The sequence below is a fragment of the Musa acuminata genome, chromosome BXJ3-3 (assembly GCF_036884655.1).
Source record: "Musa acuminata AAA Group cultivar baxijiao chromosome BXJ3-3, Cavendish_Baxijiao_AAA, whole genome shotgun sequence".
NCBI lineage: Eukaryota > Viridiplantae > Streptophyta > Magnoliopsida > Zingiberales > Musaceae > Musa > Musa acuminata.
The window spans coordinates 30,647,694-30,666,144 of NC_088351.1; the positions used below are offsets into that span (position 1 = coordinate 30,647,694).

At 36.1% G+C, this 18,451-nt stretch overlaps 2 protein-coding genes across 3 annotated transcripts; both read left to right on the plus strand.

The window, feature by feature from the left end:
* Positions 1–207: 207 nt before the first annotated feature.
* Positions 208–5,267, plus strand: LOC135632301 (probable sodium/metabolite cotransporter BASS3, chloroplastic). Its single transcript, XM_065140756.1, has 5 exons — positions 208–671; positions 1,941–2,036; positions 2,118–2,424; positions 3,367–3,614; positions 4,592–5,267. The coding sequence occupies exons 1-5, from the start codon at positions 271–273 to the stop codon at positions 4,797–4,799; spliced, it is 1,260 nt and encodes a 419-aa protein (XP_064996828.1). The 5' UTR covers positions 208–270; the 3' UTR covers positions 4,800–5,267.
* Positions 5,268–8,031: 2,764 nt separating this feature from the next.
* LOC135586509 (uncharacterized) lies at positions 8,032–18,156 on the plus strand. 2 transcript variants are annotated; one of them, XR_010495217.1, is made up of 8 exons: positions 8,032–8,548; positions 11,287–11,378; positions 11,514–12,205; positions 14,148–14,218; positions 15,738–15,827; positions 15,899–16,096; positions 16,759–16,873; positions 17,712–18,156. XR_010495217.1 is itself a non-coding variant. In XM_065144162.1 (8 exons), the coding sequence occupies exons 1-7, from the start codon at positions 8,171–8,173 to the stop codon at positions 16,834–16,836; spliced, it is 1,587 nt and encodes a 528-aa protein (XP_065000234.1). In that variant the 5' UTR covers positions 8,033–8,170; the 3' UTR covers positions 16,837–16,873; positions 17,712–18,156. The 2 variants fall into 2 exon arrangements, 1 of the variants encoding a protein (XP_065000234.1); XM_065144162.1 differs by having other exon boundaries at positions 8,033–8,548; positions 16,771–16,873.
* Positions 18,157–18,451: the final 295 nt, after the last annotated feature.

Here is an 18,451-nt window from a genome sequence, read left to right on the forward strand (position 1 = left end):
CTTCGAACCCCGCACGCTCTTTTCGACTCATGGGACACCTCGCACTCCCCTAGGAGGCGGGTCCTTTCTGGGTCCCAGTATCTCAGCCATTTATCACACGGGTAGACGGGGAGGGTGCCATACCACCGACTGAAGTGTCGTTCGACGCCTCCTCTCTCAACCCTCCACTTCCTTTATGGACCTCACGTATGCCTATCGAAGTAGACTAAAACCCCACCGTTACTTCGTGTTTTTGATTCCGTTGGCCGATCCGCCCACCGATTCCCCGGCATGGCCGCGCTCCCAGCCTTCGCCTGCGGCTGCCTCGTCGCCGGTCCCTCCCTCCGGCGGACTCCCGGGGGTCAAGCCTCTCCGTCACCTTCGTTGGCGGTGACGGCGCCGCGTCCGTCCAGCTTCCCGACACTGAAGGCCGTCCGCGGGCGCGGGAGATGGGGGTGGGCATCGGCGTGCTCGACGTCGTTCCCGAGGCTGGGGAGGGACGGGTGGCAACGGAGGGAGGGCAGCGCCTCTCTCCTCTCCTTCGGGGCGGGCCCCGGGGAGCTCCTCGGTGGCAGCGGAGGAGGCGCCGACCAGGCCGCCGGCGACCCATCCCAGGGCCTGTCGTTGCTGCTCCCCTTCGTCGTCGCCGCCACTGCAGTCGCCGCCCTCGCCAATCCCGCCACGTTCTCCTGGTGAGCTGGTTAACCCTTCTTATCTCCTTTCTTTCGGTTTTAGATATAAGGTGGTTGTTTGGGGGGTTGTGTGTCGAAGTGTGATTAGGGTTTTAGTTCTTTCTCTGGTACTGAATGTGTTTGCGGTGGGATTTATGTGATTGCACAATTATGATCATGAAGTAAGGATTGAAGCTAAGCTGTTGATTTGCATGCACTTCTTGGATGTCAGAGTAAAGGGCTGTAAATTAAAGCCTGAAGAATGGATACATGCATCATTAAGTTTTAAGATCAACTTATTTATCTTCCTAATATTGAAACTATCTTGAGTTGTCATTTTCGAAATTATCATGGAAGGATTTCTATTCTCAATCTGGTATTGTTCTGATTACAGAAATGCGCTGAATTTGGCTTTTGGAAAGTAAGTGCTGAGTTGCATTGATTCTCTTTATTTCTTTAATGACACATTCATGATATTCTAGTGCTGCTCCTTTCACACAGATAAAACAATTCTGGATTTAGGAAATTGTTGATCATATGAAAGGCTGATGAGGTTTCAGTATAGCTTGTATTAATCATGTCCAGTTAATGGTGAAGAATCTTGATAGACTTCATATACTACCTTTGTGCTTCTTTAATGTAGTCTAAAGAGTTGTCCCTATGTGAAGTTTTCATAGATTTTTGTCATTATGAATAAAAGAATTATGTACAGTGAAGTGAATAAACAAAGTTTTATGTTTGAGACACAATGAGTGGTTAGTGTCAGTAAAATGAGGCTTTATTTATTAGTTTATGAATTAATGAAATGGATGTAGTTGGTTTACATGTTCATAAACAATAATTTAAATAGGAACTAGGAGAGTTTGATGGTATAGGTTCGCAAGGATTTACTCTTTTCTGTTCATGAGATTTAGAAAAACTAGGAATGCAAGGTTCAAATTGATCTCGTAGTCTGAATGATGTAGAGAGATTTTGTATGGGTGCAGTGATAATGGAACAATAAATAGCATGTTTGATTACTGGTAGCACCTCGTCTTTTTATTCCCACTTGACCTGGCATAATTTTGACTAAGAACTTTTTTGATACATGAATAATTTTTCTGACAACTTGAGAATTTACTTGACATTCTACTTCAAACTCTGTATAATTTGTTGCTTTTCTTTCACTATAACTGGTTAGAAGAATTGTAGTTCCTAGATATTGGATTACAGAAAAAAAGACATGTCTGAGTCACATTTATTTATCTATTTTGAACCTGGAGAAGCTGATTTCTTCTTGATCTTTGCTAGGGTTTCGAAAGAATATTATGCCCCTGCTCTGGGAGGTATTATGCTATCCATTGGTATCAGGCTATCTATTGATGATTTTGCTCTTGCCTTCAAGAGGTTCTTTTTTCTATCTCTTCCAGTTGTTCTATTCAATGAGTTACTTAAATTAGTATTTTCATTATGACTTATCTGCTGCAGACCTTTACCTTTATCTGTTGGATATATTGCGCAATATGTGCTGAAGCCAGTATTAGGCCTGTTGATTGCGAAGATATTCAGAGCACCTTCTATGTTCTATGCTGGCTTTATCCTTACTTGCTGTGTTGCGGGTGCACAACTCTCAAGTTATGCTAGTTTCCTGAGCAAGGGTGACGTGGCCTTAAGCATTCTACTAACCAGCTCAACAACAATCTCTTCTGTACTTATGACACCGCTTCTTACTGGCCTTCTGATTGGCTCTGTGGTCCCAGTAGATGGAGTTGCTATGTCCAAGTCCATTTTGCAGGTAAAGACAACATATTTGCAAATCATAGTATATAGTAGAATGATCTAGAAAAAGGCTTGGATCAACTATTTTCGTATATAAGAGCACTATTGATGTTGAAATGTTTCGTGCAAGTTCACTGGTATAAGAAAGTGAAAAAAAGAAAAACAACCAGCTTTTGTTATGCAAAAGCCACTTCTGGTACTTACACTTGATCAGTTAAAAATCAGCATGTCTCTTTAGTATTAATGTGTTAAGTAGTATATGCAATAATGTTTGTGGTATAGGAACCAAAGGAGGTTGCAGTATTAGCAAAGATATCATAAACATGGTTTGTTTGATTTTATTGATTCTTTATCATGTGATAAAGGCCAAAATTAGATGTTCAAATTTATTGAAAGCATATAAAGTCTGTGCAATATCCAAGGGATATGAGATGATACATCGCTAGATGTCTGAGACAAGGTTGGGTTTTTGAGACCTAGGTTTTCTTATTAAACTTCTGCAATTAATCTTGTGTGTTATTTCTTTTGATGGCTTATTTAGATCTTCTTCTATCTTTGAAGAATTATCCAGTTTTATTCTCTTTCCTTGGCATAATAATGGTCACATGTGTGAAAACTTACATAGAATCGTCTGTAATAATTGCTGTGTTGAATCATCTTTAGCAAAATTTGTTCTGTGGATATGTTAAATATCTATATTGATCAAGTCTTTTTCATACATTTCTACAATAAGCCTAATGGTTTTCATCTATCTAGTTTTTACCAGCGATTACATAGTTAATATTAACATACAAAATGATTGGCATTCATGTTTTACTATTTTAAACTGTATGATCATGTAGAGGTCTAATGTTCCATGAGCTACCTTTTTGGAATCTCATTGAGGAGCAATGTGAATGTTTGATGACATGTGACTTTATTGCTTGTATGTCACTTACAGCTTATGTTGCTTTTACAGGTTGTACTTGTTCCTGTTGCTTTGGGCCTTGTTCTCAACACTTACGCAAAGGCTGTTGTGAACTTTATCCAACCTATAATGCCCTTTTTCGCGATGGTTTGCACCTCACTATGCATCGGAAGCCCCCTTGCTATTAATCGGAACCAGATCTTGTCTTCACATGGTCTCATGTTGCTTTTTCCAATATTGACATTTCATCTTGTTGCCTTTGTGTTGGGTTACTGGTTTGCCAAATTTCCATTTTTTAGGTAATTTTTTTTCCTTTGATAGTGATCAATTTTGTTCTACGTTTGTTTGTTTCTTTTTTACTCTATTGATGCATATTTGGTCTTTTTGACTGGCTTTAATTTGGAAATATTGAATTAATGGTATTTGCTCGAGTTGCTATTGGAATTTTTATATTGTCTTATGCATCATAGTTTTCCATCTCAAAATCTTCCATTGAAGGTTGTACACAACTACGTCTTACATTATAATGGAGTCATTGTTCTTAATATGGACATAATAAGATAACTTCTTGTACAACACTTTTATATTCATGACCAGAAGTTGTCTTTTTTTTTTAATGTTTTTATGTGTCTAATTATTGAGTCATTAATTCTTAATTAATTTCACATTGTGTTTCCTTTTTATGCAACTCTAGTTAAAAACTGATCCTTTCTCCATAAATCATGGCTCAAAATTTTTAAAGCTAAGCTAAAGATGGTACATCAAGCATGTTCGCTCCACTATTCATGTATGGGAATAGCTGCTATACTTCACATCTAGATGAATGTAACAGTTAAAAGATTATGGCTTTTGTACTATGTAAACTAGAAGGATTATAATTTGGAAATATAATAAGTTTGAATCTGAGAAGATCTTAAATCTGGGCAGCAAATCACAGCTTCTAACATGCTTTGGAGCAAGCTCCCCCTCCCAGTACCGATCCTGTTGTGTGATTATAGACTTCCCACACATTCACCATTTACTTGATGATCACTTGTTCTCTCTTTTATTATACTAGAATTTGCCAGTAGCTCAGACTTGCAATTTAGATATACTGTGGTGTAATGCTCAACACTTTTAGTTCCTTGTAAGCAAAAGCAACTGCTGGCATGTATGCAACTGATACACGCCTGTAAGTTGTGGTCTACTCTAGCAGCTTCTTTTGGTGTTAAAGACACACTAAACTTCAACTGAGTTTTTTGCATTAACCTTCATCCTTATTTGTTGTTCTTTGCAGGCAAGAAGAGTCAGTTTGCAGAACGATTTCACTGTGCACGGGGATGCAGAGCTCCACCCTTGCTGGGCTTCTTGCTACACAGTTTTTGGGAAGCACTCATGCAGTTCCTGCTGCATGCTCAGTCGTTCTGATGGCCATAATGGGTTTATGTCTTGCATCATTTTGGGGAAACGGATCACGGATTAGAGACATCGCTTTGCTGATTTGACCCCAAACATGTTCAGATATCAACCCTTGAATTTCCATAGAGTGCGATCTTGACCCATTCAGAAAGTGGCACTCTTAAGCTCTCCATATTGATCTGGAAGCAAAACAGGAAAACATGTTAACATGAGTACAATATGTTGATGGTATCAGAAAGATAAACGTTCCAATATCTGGTTGCAAACATATGGTGGAAGCTGTCTGGCATTGTGATAGTAAAGGTGAATACTGCATGTGGCTGAGAAGCTTCAGGGGAAAAGGCCATGAGGGGCTCAGTATTGGCACCACAATTTTCTTTTGTAATTATCTCATGGCATATATATATATATATATATATATATATGACCAAAGCCTTGCTCAAATAGGGTTAGAAGTAAATGCTTATAGAATTTGAGAAGTAACATTCTGTTACCGATTTGGTGTTAATGTAATAGCGCAATGATCAATATTCTGACACAGTTCGCATGATTCACTTCTTTGTTTTGGATAAGGTCAAGGTGCCAACAATTTGATTCTTTAACTGAAGATATAGTGTTTCACACTGTTTCTTGGATGTGCTCAAGCTATCCAGTAATGGTCTATAACGTCTCATCTCCGTGCAGCTATGGATTAACGAACGAGTCATTGTATTTTGTTTTCTTTGCAATGATAAGTGTTAAAGATGGAATTCGGTCCCAGGATTGTTTTAACCAGTAATTGACATCTTTAAATGTTTTGGATTTTGCTGAAAGAAAAATAATTTAATTCGTAAATCATATACAAATGTCAATAATTTAATATGAAATGATAATATGATAATTCAATAAGAAACTCATATGATAGAAAAATAACAATAATAATAATTTAATAAATAAAATTATGCTTTAGTCATATACAATATATCATGATAACATACACAACAACAAAGATATATAGATTTCTTTTAGTCTTCTACTGTGGATATGGATATATTTATGTTTATCTATTCATTTATATATGTATCTATGAGAAAATATTACGAGAGATCATGTTTATTATATTGCTTATTATACTATGTTTATTAGTGGCTTCACATTATGATAGACTTGTAGCTCTTTTTGCATTTGTAACGTGGACCACTTTGTATAATCATATAAACTACATAGTAATAATAATATTAATATAATCAATTTAATATAAAAAATAGAAAATTAATAATTATTTCTAAATGATCCCTTCAAATAAATCTTTTAAGTACATCAAATCATAACATATGATATGAGATATCAAGCTCTCAATAGTACTCAATCAACCAAAATCATAATTAGAATAACTTAATTCATTTGAACTAAACTTAATTCAATTAGGACTTAACGAACCAACATCAAATCTTCATATATAACCGGTTTAGAATCATCATAGATTGATCTAATTTAAATTTGATTGATGTCAATTAGGTCAAATAGGTTTGAACTAATCATGTTTGTTTGGAATCACTCTAAACTTAGAATCAATTAAACTTGTCTTACGAACTCAAGTCAATTAAGGAAGAAGAAATTGGACTATACTTAATGGAACCAACATCGAATCTTCATATAACCAGTTTAGAATCATCATATATTGATCTAATTTAGATTTGATTGATCTCAATTAGATTAAATATATTTAAACTAATCAAGTTGGTTAGAAATAACCCTAAACTGACTTTGAATCGATTAAACTTGTTTGATTCAATTAACTAACAAGCTCAAATCAATAAAAGAAGAAAAAATTGGACTATGTCATATAGTATTAGCCTAGATCAAATTGACCCACTTGAGTCTTGGATAGATTATGTGCGCTACATATGTCTATCCTAGGTAGCGGGTTAAGCTAAGGTACAATGGTCTAGGTAGAGAGACAACGATGTATTTAACGTCAATCACGTATTTAACGTCTTAGTTGGGTTGACCCTTAGCTATGGGCTGTGTTATACTTAGTCATTTGACCTAGATTATACTTGGTCATATGGGTTGGATCATACATGATCATATTTGACCACATGGGTTAGACTATACCTAACGGTTGGATTATGTTTGGCTACATAGATTAAACTATATATAACCATATGAGATGCATCATGTCTAACCACATTGGACCATACTCAACTATATGAGTTGAGTTATGCTTGATTATGTGTTATGTCATATTTGGCCACATAGTTTAGTCAGACCAATCAACTTAACTAAGGTTAAACCCTAATTTGACTCATTTTATTAAATTATATTTTATTTTTTTAAAAAATATTTTTTTTTTAAAAAAATTATAAACTAATAATTAACCTCAAATTTATTCTTTTCATGAATTAACTAATTTAACTTTGTGATTCCAAATTTAAAATAATTAAATCATAAAAATTCATACATAATTTTTCAAAACATAAATATATCTAATTAAATAAATCATTCTAACATCATAATTCAATGATAGTTATTTATTAATTATAAATTTTAAAAAAATTAAAATATTATTATAAATCATATAAATTATAATAAATATAATATTAAATATTTTAAAATATAAATAAAAGTGGATTAAAAAAAAGAATCTTATCTCTCCTCAAGATCCTCTCGTTAGGAAATATTCTCCTCGTAGCTCGATTAAAATTGAGGGAGGGGGAGCCACTTTTTGAAGAGGTAAGGAATAATTTTATTTTAATTTTAATTTTTATTTTACTTCATACATATAAAGATAAGATTATAATATTTATTTTTTATGATGAACACACAGAAATAGAATTTAAACAATTTACTTTCTAAATATCACATCATTTGTTAGGAAATAAATAAATAAATTATTAATTGATTGATAAATTTTTTAACTTATTCATGTAATTAAGAAAAATAATTTTAATTATTTATTTAATCATATTACACAAATAAGAAAGTTAATAATTTAAATAAAGTATCATATTATTTATGATAATTTAATTATATTAAGGAAAAAAAAAACCATCGATGATTACATGTACCGTCTTGATAATTTCATATAAGTAATGTCTCTAATGAATATTTCAGCAATATATATATATATACTACACATAAATTATCTACATCAAATATTCGTATTTATTTACCACGAATGCCATTAAGCACCGAAGAAGCAACCAGAAAGTACTTATTGCTGCTCCTTCACATGCTTTCCAGCGAGGAAACAGACAAACCTGAAGCCATCGAACTCGACGCCACGCAACCCCCATCTTATTATTATTATTATTATTATTATTATCAATCGCTGTTGATTGAGTTAATGAACCAACGGGTTGCGAAGCTTTCCCCCTTCGCCCTTCTTCGTTTGCGAGTCATCCCTCAGATCGTATTAGAGTAGAATCGGAGCGCGCCCCTCTTCCTGACGCCTCGATTGAAGTGGAGGAGATCGATGGAGAAGGACGGGAGCGGTGGGTGCCCGGCGATGGCGTTCCGGTACAACGGGACGCTATGCGCGTGCGAGCCGGGGCGGTACCTGGTGAACGGGAGCTGCGCGCTGTTCGAGACGGGCGGCGGGTGGGTGGTGAGCTCCGGGGTGTCGTCCGCGCCACCCACCTTCCTCACCACCGTGCTACCCGTCGACTCCATCAAGCGCTTCACGCAGTCGCAGGCCGTGCTGCTCGAGGCCACCCTCGGCGCGCTACTCGTCTGGCTCGCCTTCTGCCTCGCGCTGCGCTTTAGGCGGGTGGACGGCGGCCGCTGCCTCTGGTTCCGCCTCCGCTGGTGGATCAGCCGCTCCGACATGTTCTACGACACCAACCATTGGTTGGTCAGTATTTTTCCCCCTCCTTTCGGACCTCAAATTTTAGGTCGGCAATGTCGGATTCGTATTTATTACCTACCTTTTGAATATAATGATTTCGTGTCCGGTAATATGATGAGGTTAGACGAGTTCGGGAGTAAGATGGTTTGGCTTTGTTTGATTGACACCTACATATTTGGTTCCTTGCTTGCCTCGACATCATTGATGCCAGTCATACGATAGAAATGGCCTGTCTCCTTCTCAGTGGAAGGTGAGAAGATAAAGGTTGACCAAAAGTGCAAGGTGATTGCAAATGAAAATAAATTAGTTCAGCTCATGAGCTGCAAGTAAATTTCCATCACAGTCTTGGTGCGTATAATTTGCTTTTCCCATGACAGTGTTTGGTAACTTCGTTAACTCCATGTGTACAGGGGCAACTGTATATGAAGTCGCATGGTAACTCCAGTCCATGGTTGCCCGTTGTGGAACCTTTTTGAGGTTGAGGTGCAATGACACTAAAAGGTGAGCTAAATTGCAGTGGGGAGGACAGACCCAATAAGTCTTGATGGAAAAAGAAAAAGAAAACTGAAAAAGAGTAGTGTGATCTTAGGGTTATCACAGGGTATAGCCCAGCAATGTGGAATCATTGAAAAGGTGCATTGTGACCTGACACAAATAGTTGGGATTAAGAGGCTTGTTGTTACCATTGTTGCATTGCAGTATGTTTCTATCCTTTGAATAGCTTAAGTGGTCCTAATTTTCATCATTGGCCATCCCCATGATTTTATGAGTCGTCTGATAAATCCAGTTTAACTTCTGAAAAAGGCCATTTTCAAGGTCCCTTCTTCTAGGAAACTGGTTCAACAGAATTTACAAGACATTTAAAAATATTTGTATTATGTGGGTTCGGGCATACAAAAATACTACGTATGAATTTCTTGGTTAACATTGGATTGGTCAAACTAGACTGGGTTCTGGTACCATGTTATATATTATATATTTATGAAAATGTAGTATATTTTAGTATGCTCTATATGCTTCACAAAAAACATGAGTCATGATAGGTTGGATATAAGTTGATAAAAAGAAAGGCAAATTGAGTACATATTATTATTTTGTTACGGAAAATCCAATGTGGGTTGTCTTGGGAATTGTGGGTTATTATTTTAATAGCTATGATATCTGAGAATCTGGTTTGTAGTTAAGGTATGAGTTTGATAGTTTGACAATATGACCAAGTGGTGACTGAACCAAACTTGATGCTGAAAGAGCACCTGTCTTTTCATTGTGAAATCTTTCCTCTCTAGCCTATTGATACACTTCAAACTTTCAGAGTGGGTGGATAATGCAATATACATTATAATGTTACAATTTTCTATGGAAGGTGGGAATATGTAATGAAGGCTGGTGTTGGATTCTTGGTCGACAGTTCACAATATTAAGGATTGGGGGGTCCAAGGGAACTTACCTAGAATTGGGGTTCGACAATTCACAATATGGCTTTGTTAGAAAAATGATGGTGGGAACTCATGGGCAACAGATCTCATGGAACAATCTGGTACTGAGTAAACATCTAACTAGGAAATTTCTTGGTACAACTAAGCAAGATGAAACCCATTCATGCCACTTCAGACAGGAAATGTCAATTATGGCATTAAAATATAGAGTAAATTTTTTACTTAAAATAGCTATCACAACTAACTATAGATTTGCATGGAATTTCCTTTTCACTTGCATGTGGAGGGAGATCTACTAGACTAGAAACACCAGGATCTTCCGGAGTATTAGCAGTAGAATGAGAAATTTTATTATTATTATTTTTTAGAAAAAATTATATTTCGAAGAATAAGCTTAAGCAATTCAGAACCTTTTATAATGTACTATACTGCTCATAAGAAGTGTATGTCAAGTGTAACTTTCCTTTCCAACCTGTTGCTACTCTCCCCCTACTTCTTATTTCATTGTTTTAACAAAGTATGCTGGTAGCCACCACTTTATCTTTGCATTAAAACTTTTTGTTTATTATTTTCTGTATGCATTTGAATTATATGATTGATTGTTATGTTTCATTAAGTTTCAGATATAATAATTGTACATTGTCCAATTTGCACTTAATGTATCTTTATGTACTAAATACTGTGTCCATAGAGTTTGACAATTTCTCAACACACTAGCAAACAAACTATATGCCATGTCAACAAATACTAATGTTTAAACTTTAAACCAAGGTTTCAAATACTGGTTTGACCAGGATGTATCGATTGGTTTTCTGGTTTGACCAAGTACTGGTATGGATCATATAGGTTGGCTCAGGACAATGTTATTGTACCTGTTCAACTGATTGCCGTAATCAGTATCAGTCTGAAAATTAAAATCTAGATATCCTTTCACTAGTGTGCCAAGGTGTATCATACCACATGATATGTACTAGCTTGATGGATTTGTGGGATAGTACCAATTGGTAGTTGATTCCTTTCTTCATAGAATTTCTGTGAAAGTCCTTTCTGATACTTTCTTCATAGGCATTAGTGTGTAAACTTTTACATCTTGGCATATTATTTATACAAATAGAGATATAAGTTATCTTCATTATTTTCCTTACATTGTAGTATTGCTGCTGATTGCCTGGAATTCTTAAATTCTGCTTGCCGATAGCTGAACTTGTGCACTTCTAATTGCAATTTAATACACAACAAAGTGACATAACATGCACTTAGGAAGATGGTTTATGTAATGTGGCTTTTGTTTGTTACTTTCTGATACAGGATGACAACAAGGCAGTGATAAAGAGGAAAACAGAGCTGGGTGGAACATTTTCTGTAGCAAGCTCAATACTTTTTGTTGGTCTATTGTCAGCGTAAGTGTGGATGCCTTCCTCTACTTGAAAATGTCAAGTTCATTAAAGGATTGATAGTGTGGATGTTTAATTTATTCATGCAAAATTTTATCCTTGTTAGCAACATTGTAAGGTGAAAAAACTCTCTTGTGACAGGTTGCTGTATCAGATTATTACAAAGAGGAGCATTGAAGTGCATAGAGTCCGACCTGCGAATGCTCCAGATTTACTTTCATTTGTCAATGACTTGGAATTTAGTATAACCACTATTTCTAGCATGAGCTGTTCTCATTTACGTGGCCCTGATTCGCTGGTGATTGGAACTCCGGGCTCTATTGACTATAGAGTTTTTCCTTTGTCAACTTATGTTGAATATAATTGCCAAAACACTAGCAGTGGCCCTATCATATCTCTTAGGTGCAACAGCTGTCAGATTCCTCGAAGAAATCATTATATTTCATGGCAGTTTGTTGACCTCCGAAATGATCCTGCTGCTGCTGTTGGCTTCCGGTTCAACCTTTCAGCAAAGGACCATGCTAATAATAGGCATGTTAGCTTCGTTAGCGGTACAGTGAAATCAAATACCTATACAGATGATAAGCCCAAAACCTTCAGAGGGTCAGATGTCAACGTATTGAAAATCCATTTGTTTCCCCAAGCATATAACAATTTGAACCTCATACAACCTCTATTTCATGACTTTATCCCTGGAACATTTTTTTCTAAGTCTAGTGACCTCCAAGCCTCCCTTCAAGTTTCCAAGGACGGTTTAGTCAACACCACGCTGTACATAAGTTATCTTTCTGATTACATTGTCGAGATCGACAAGGAAAACATGATTGGAATTGGTAAGATAATTATTTTTTGTGTATAGTTTTAACTGTTCTTCTGATTAAATTATCCATGCATATTTTTGAACACCCCTATCTTGTTCAATCCTATTGAAAACTGACAAGTTCCAAATATAAAGTAAATCATTCTATTGGTTATGTAGATTGATATAGGTCATCACTATGGTGGAGTCTGAGGTTTTATATTGTCCTTTATTATGGTGGAATCGGTGTTTTTAAAAACGTTAGGTGCTAAGGTCCCAAAACGCCTAAGGCGCTAAGCGCTCTAGAATATTAAAATCTAAATATATATATATATTACAATTGATAAATAAGATCTTAAAAATAAAAATGATACATCAATTTGAAATCATATAAAATACCAAATTGCATTGTTTATCTTCTAATAACAAAAATTTTAAAACAATTAAGTTTAACGCCAAATTCGATGGAATATGCTAAATAGGGTTTTGTTGATGGAGACCACGCTAAATAGTGTTTTCAATATGGTGCTAAACATTTCTAACTCTTAATAGAGTAATAGTGCACCACCTCAATATGGTGCAACAAGTTAATCAAAATAAGAAAGAACGAACTGAAAAGAGAAGCAACCGACGGTCGTGGAGGAAGGTGGGGGAAGGAGAGGGCGGCAGACGAAGTTGCAGAAGGCGACAGTGGTGGCGGACGGAGTTGCGGACGAATGCAACTGTGGTAGATGAAGCTGTGGACGAAGGCGGCGATGGTGGCCAGAGCTATAGTGACGGACGAAGGTAGTGGCAATAGACGTAGGCATTTGCTTTCAGATATGTCTCATTGCGTTGGGCACGAGATAGGAGAGGGGGCGTTGGGGGGTTGTCATGGGGTACGTTAGTTGGTTCAATGGAACCATGTTGCTCATTCAATTGAACCATGCTTGAAGCTGACCAAACTTGGCTTGGGCACTTGCTCAAGGTGCCCTGTGCTTAAGCTCCGGTGAGTGCCTGAGTGGCGCTTCATTGAAACGTTTTGCCTCGACATTTTGCTAGGTGCTCGCGCCTTGCCCGAGTGCCTTCTGAAAACACTAGGTGAAATTATTCAACATACACTATGCACTTTGTTCCCAACCCCCACATTGGGGGAAGCCTCATGCACTAGTTACACCTTTTTTATATTGTGCACTTTGTGAATAGAAGAACTTGCAAACTGGTCTCCTGGCGGCTTGCATGGTAACTCAGTGATCCTTGAAGTTATATGTATTAAATGTTTGTGTTTGACAATTGACATGCACCATGCTAGCTACTTTGACTGTTCTATGCACATTATGTTGATAGATAGTAAAATTTTTTACAAGGATTGCAATTTTGGGAACCAGACCCATGCCGATTGCCAACTGAACTGGTATGGGTCCAGTACTAGCTAGCATACATACACACTAGTATGCCGGTATATACCACAATGCTAGAAGGAGAGAGGAGGAAAATAAGAGGAAAAGGAGAGTAAGAGGAGGAAGTGGAGGTAAAGAAGGAGGACGAGGAAGAGGGGAGGAGGCCGAGAGTTGGTAAAGAAGTACCTGATATCACAAAATTATTTTTTCCAAGGTTGGTATACCATCGGGTATATTGATACTGTTAGTTTGACCGATTGCCAAAATCAGTGTCGGACGGAGTTTATTTAGGTTCTTGATTGAAAGAACTCGTACTGTAATTTTCCACAGGAACAATGCAACAATTTCAGGGTAATGGTTCTTGAATTGCTGAATGCAGGAAATTACATAAATTTGTAACAACAAGGAGAAATCTTCTGTTGTTAACTTTTCCTAAATATTAATTTACTTGGTTCATTTGATGGAAGAACAGATCCTTTATTCTTTTTTACATGGCCCATGGATTTCTTTCTTAATTTTTGTGGTTTTATGTTCAATCTTTTGATCAAAATTATATGTTCTGCACAGTTATGAGTTCTGTTTGTTCATTATTTGCAGTGGGGTTCCTTGCGGATGTTGGAGGTCTTTTCACTTTTAGCCTTGCAATTTTCCTTTGGTTCTTGATTCAGGTAATTTCATTTATGATTCACATTCTTTTGTTATAACAGCATACGTTTACATCATCTACTGTCTATCATGTAAATTTTAGCTTATATTCTTAAGCTCCTTGAATGATTTTATTGGGGTCTTGTGTAAATAAGCCATGTAGGTAAACCTTGAAGATGTCAAAGTAATTCACATTTTAAGTCTAACTGGAGTTGTGAATCTTGTCTTGGGCATAAGCCCTAGTGGCATAAACGCTAGTTCATTGGATGTACCATACACAATTCTGTAAATGTGATATGTTGGAAAAAAAATTTCTTTAGTTAAGCCAAAGAGATTAGGTGCCTGTACAATATAATATTTGTGATACAGATACATCCGCCATTTTTCTCGGTGAACTATTTGGACCACTCTGTCCAAGTACGTTTTTGGGTAGTATGTCATTGGCTTGATGCTCGTTATGGTATCTAGATATATTGAATAATTTTGCTTCCTGGATTCTACATATGAACTAATAATAGTGTGTGTACAAGTTTCTAGAAATGATGTGTTACATGTACATATTCCCTTACTGTTTTGTTCACCTAAATCATATGACATATTTCTGTTTATAATTTTTCACCTAAAGTACATTACCATTTGGTCTGAGCCTCTGAGCATCTATTATTTATGATTCTTTTCTAATACTGACAAGTGATGATAATGACCAAGTTGGTGAACTAAATGAACAAACATGTCTCTTGGTCCTCAAATTGAGATTTCTTGCATCTTAATTCTTATGCGTGCTTGATTGAATAAGAAGCTATCAGGTATACATCGCAAATAGCATTGGTACCTCCTGTTCTGCAACTATTTTGGTCATGAAATGGTTTGTACTTGGCCCTAGGTGATATGCCTGGTACATTTTGAATATCAATCCTCGGTCTGGAGTTTAATAGGTTCGAAGTATAACCTCGTGTATAATAGGTTCTGAAATCTTGTTTCTGTGTATGAGATCATGTGACTCTTTTCCACATTGAGTGTAACTCAGTTTTCACTCTTAGAATTATTTGATTGAATACATTTCTAATTTTACCTACTAGATGTGTGCAATGTGCATCAATTATGTGTTTTGCAGTATATCATAATTTGTGGATCACACCTTTTTCCCTTTTTCAAAGTTTCAAACTAGGGTGAGATGTGTCATCATATATCATTGTTGTTGCACACAGATAAGACAGTAAGAACTCTGAGCACATGTGTTGATTCTTTCCCATGATGTTACAATGGCTATTGCTGGTTAAATAACAGCATCTATGTGGACGTTGCTTTTGATATTTATTCAGGAGCTTTATTGAGCTTGTTACGGAGGTAATTGTGTATATGCTATTTGTAGTCATTATTAGTTATCTTGCGCAATCCTTCACTCTAGACCATTGGAACTTTTCATCCACTGTTGCATGTATCAGGTTTTTGTGACAGCTTATCCTTTGTACTACTCTTATATGATAGTTTCTGGTCAATTTAGCTAACTGCCAACATCTTGCACTTCATTCTATGTCACAGTGTGAGGCTAGAATCAAGAAACTTCGCTACGAGGATACTGCAATGAGAAATATCCTTAGACAAAGACGTGCACAAAAGAATTGGGATAAGGTATATCATCAGATTAAAGTTGCAGATATAGATCTTGCAGTATACCTAACATTTGTTTTATACTTAACCAGCTGAGGAAATTTGTTATGTACACATGGGGTCCAAGCAAATTGGTTGAGGATAACAATAAATCTAGAAGGCATGGCACCTTGATGATTGAATCTATCCATGGAATTCAAGCATTCCAAAGTAAAAAGCAGTCAAGTAGGCATAATTCCACACACCTTGACACTGCAAAAGGAAATTCTCCACATTCAAAGAGTAGACAGGTAAGGGATCTTTTGTTCGAAATCCTGCTGATGAAATGCTGTTCATTGTAATTTCCACTCAAATACTTGATATTAGAGTTAAAGATCTCAACTTTATTTATTTATCATACTAACTCAATTATGTACTTGTTTATCTTAGTATATATCTTTGTAATTAGTTATTTCTAACCAATATTATTACTTTACAATTAGTATATTGTTCATTTGTCGCTGTATATTGAATACTCTATATTAGATAATTAATGCATTAATATGTTATTGTATGATTATTTATAATTAGTTATGATATTACATCGTTATATATGTTATAGGTTATGTTTTATTACACAAACCTTTGTATCTAATAATGTCTGAGATAATAGACATTATTGTATCAATATGTTATGTCGAAATATTTTTATATTATGATTATGGCAATTATGATCACCAGTACCTCTTTTAGAAGTTTGATTCCAATTCTGGAGTCCATGAAGCAAATTTCAGCAATTTGGCCAAGATTCTGAATCCAATAAATTTCAGTTTTAAATCTGATAATGAAGTAGATCATCAACTGAACATGAAACATATATGACTATGGAACATTGTTGGAATTAAACTGTCTCTACTTTGCTTGTTTGTAATTTAGTAATTTTTTTTATTATCATTCTTCTCAACTTCTGAAGGTCTTTGAATAGGAGAAGCATGACATTGAGGAGGAAGAGGAAACTCGACAACGCAATATATCAGAAATTTCACAGTAATTTGGTACTGATGACAGATTGCTTTGACCTGACCATGGTAAGCAACTAGCTAAATATCATTAAATAGGCTGCATCTGTCAGGACCTAGATTGGATCTTAATTTCCAGCCATAAATTTTTTCTAAAGTCTACCATTGACCATTTTAATTTAGAGGTTTACCTTATGGCTAATCACTTATAATTGAGGAAACACTTGGATAACAATAATGATGAGCTGTAGTCTGTTAAACCTATAGAAATTTAGCTCTTCATATTCACACTTCCAAGCACTTCAACATTTTCATCACTAATAGCCTACTAATGATTGCATCATCCTCACTATTCCTCCCGTAAAAATTATGAAAAGACAAGAAAGTAGCAAGAACTAAAAAAAAAAGTTGTTTGGACTGGAATGTGAATTGGTTAAGTTTAGCATTGTTGTGAATTTGTGATTATACCTTGCCACTTGGTTGGCAAGAGTTTGAGTCATGCTTCTATACTAATTGGGGAAAATGTATGTTGGCTATATCCAGATCTCGTATTGCCTGGAGCCTTATGTTGACTTCTGATCATTCCTTTCCAGTGTCATTCAACAGTACAAGTTTCGGCATTCCTGTTTGGTTTAGTCTTTGGATCAGAATGAAGAATGGTCTATAGAGTCCGTATCATTTCTGTTTGTTTTGTTTTAAGCTATATAGAAGGAAGCAAACTACCTAACTGTTTACTGCCTCCTCATACTTGCCTTATTCTCCCAACTTGTTATCTATTCTTAGTATTCCTGCTTTAGTCAAAACTCAAATATTAAGGATACTTTTAACTGCTGCTTCAGTCATTCTAACGCTCCATGACAACCAATGGAAAAAGATGCAAGCTAATATGTGAGATGATGTGAACCAGGTGCAGTTAAGCCAGTGTTTAAGGATGACCATTGTGAAGTCCCTATTTGGTATGTGAAGCATATATGTCCAAGGGAGATGGCAACACAGGCTTGTGGGTGCTCAGTATTCTCCATCAACTTATTCTGTTTTATGTGCACAAGAGATCTCTTGACCAGAACGAAACTGAGGTAAGCTATCACTCCAGAGGTTGCCATCGGTGTGTATTCATGCGTGTAACATGGTTTTGGAGAAGCAAGCAATGATGATACAGGGATTGATGTTGTTCAAAAAAAGAAGATATTCATTGTATCGATTCATTTTTGCATGTATTGTAGTGTTATATATTCATGTGTGTAACATGTTTTTGGAGAAGCAAGCAATAATGATCCAGGGATTGATGTTGTTCGAAAAAAGAAGATATTCATTGTATCGATTCATTTTTGCATGTATTGTAGTGTTGTATATTCATGTGTGTAACATGTTTTTGGAGAAGCAAGCAATAATGATCCAGGGATTGATGTTGTTCGAAAAAAGAAGATATTCATTGTATCGATTCATTTTTGCATGTATTGTAGTGTTGTATATTCATGTGTGTAACATGTTTTTGGAGAAGCAAGCAATAATGATCCAGGGATTGATGTTCGAAAAAAAGAAGATATTCATTTTTGCATGTACTGACTGTAGTGTTGTATGAATATCCATTGAATTGATTGTTGTATATTCACAACATCCGAATGTATCACAAGTATGCACGATTTC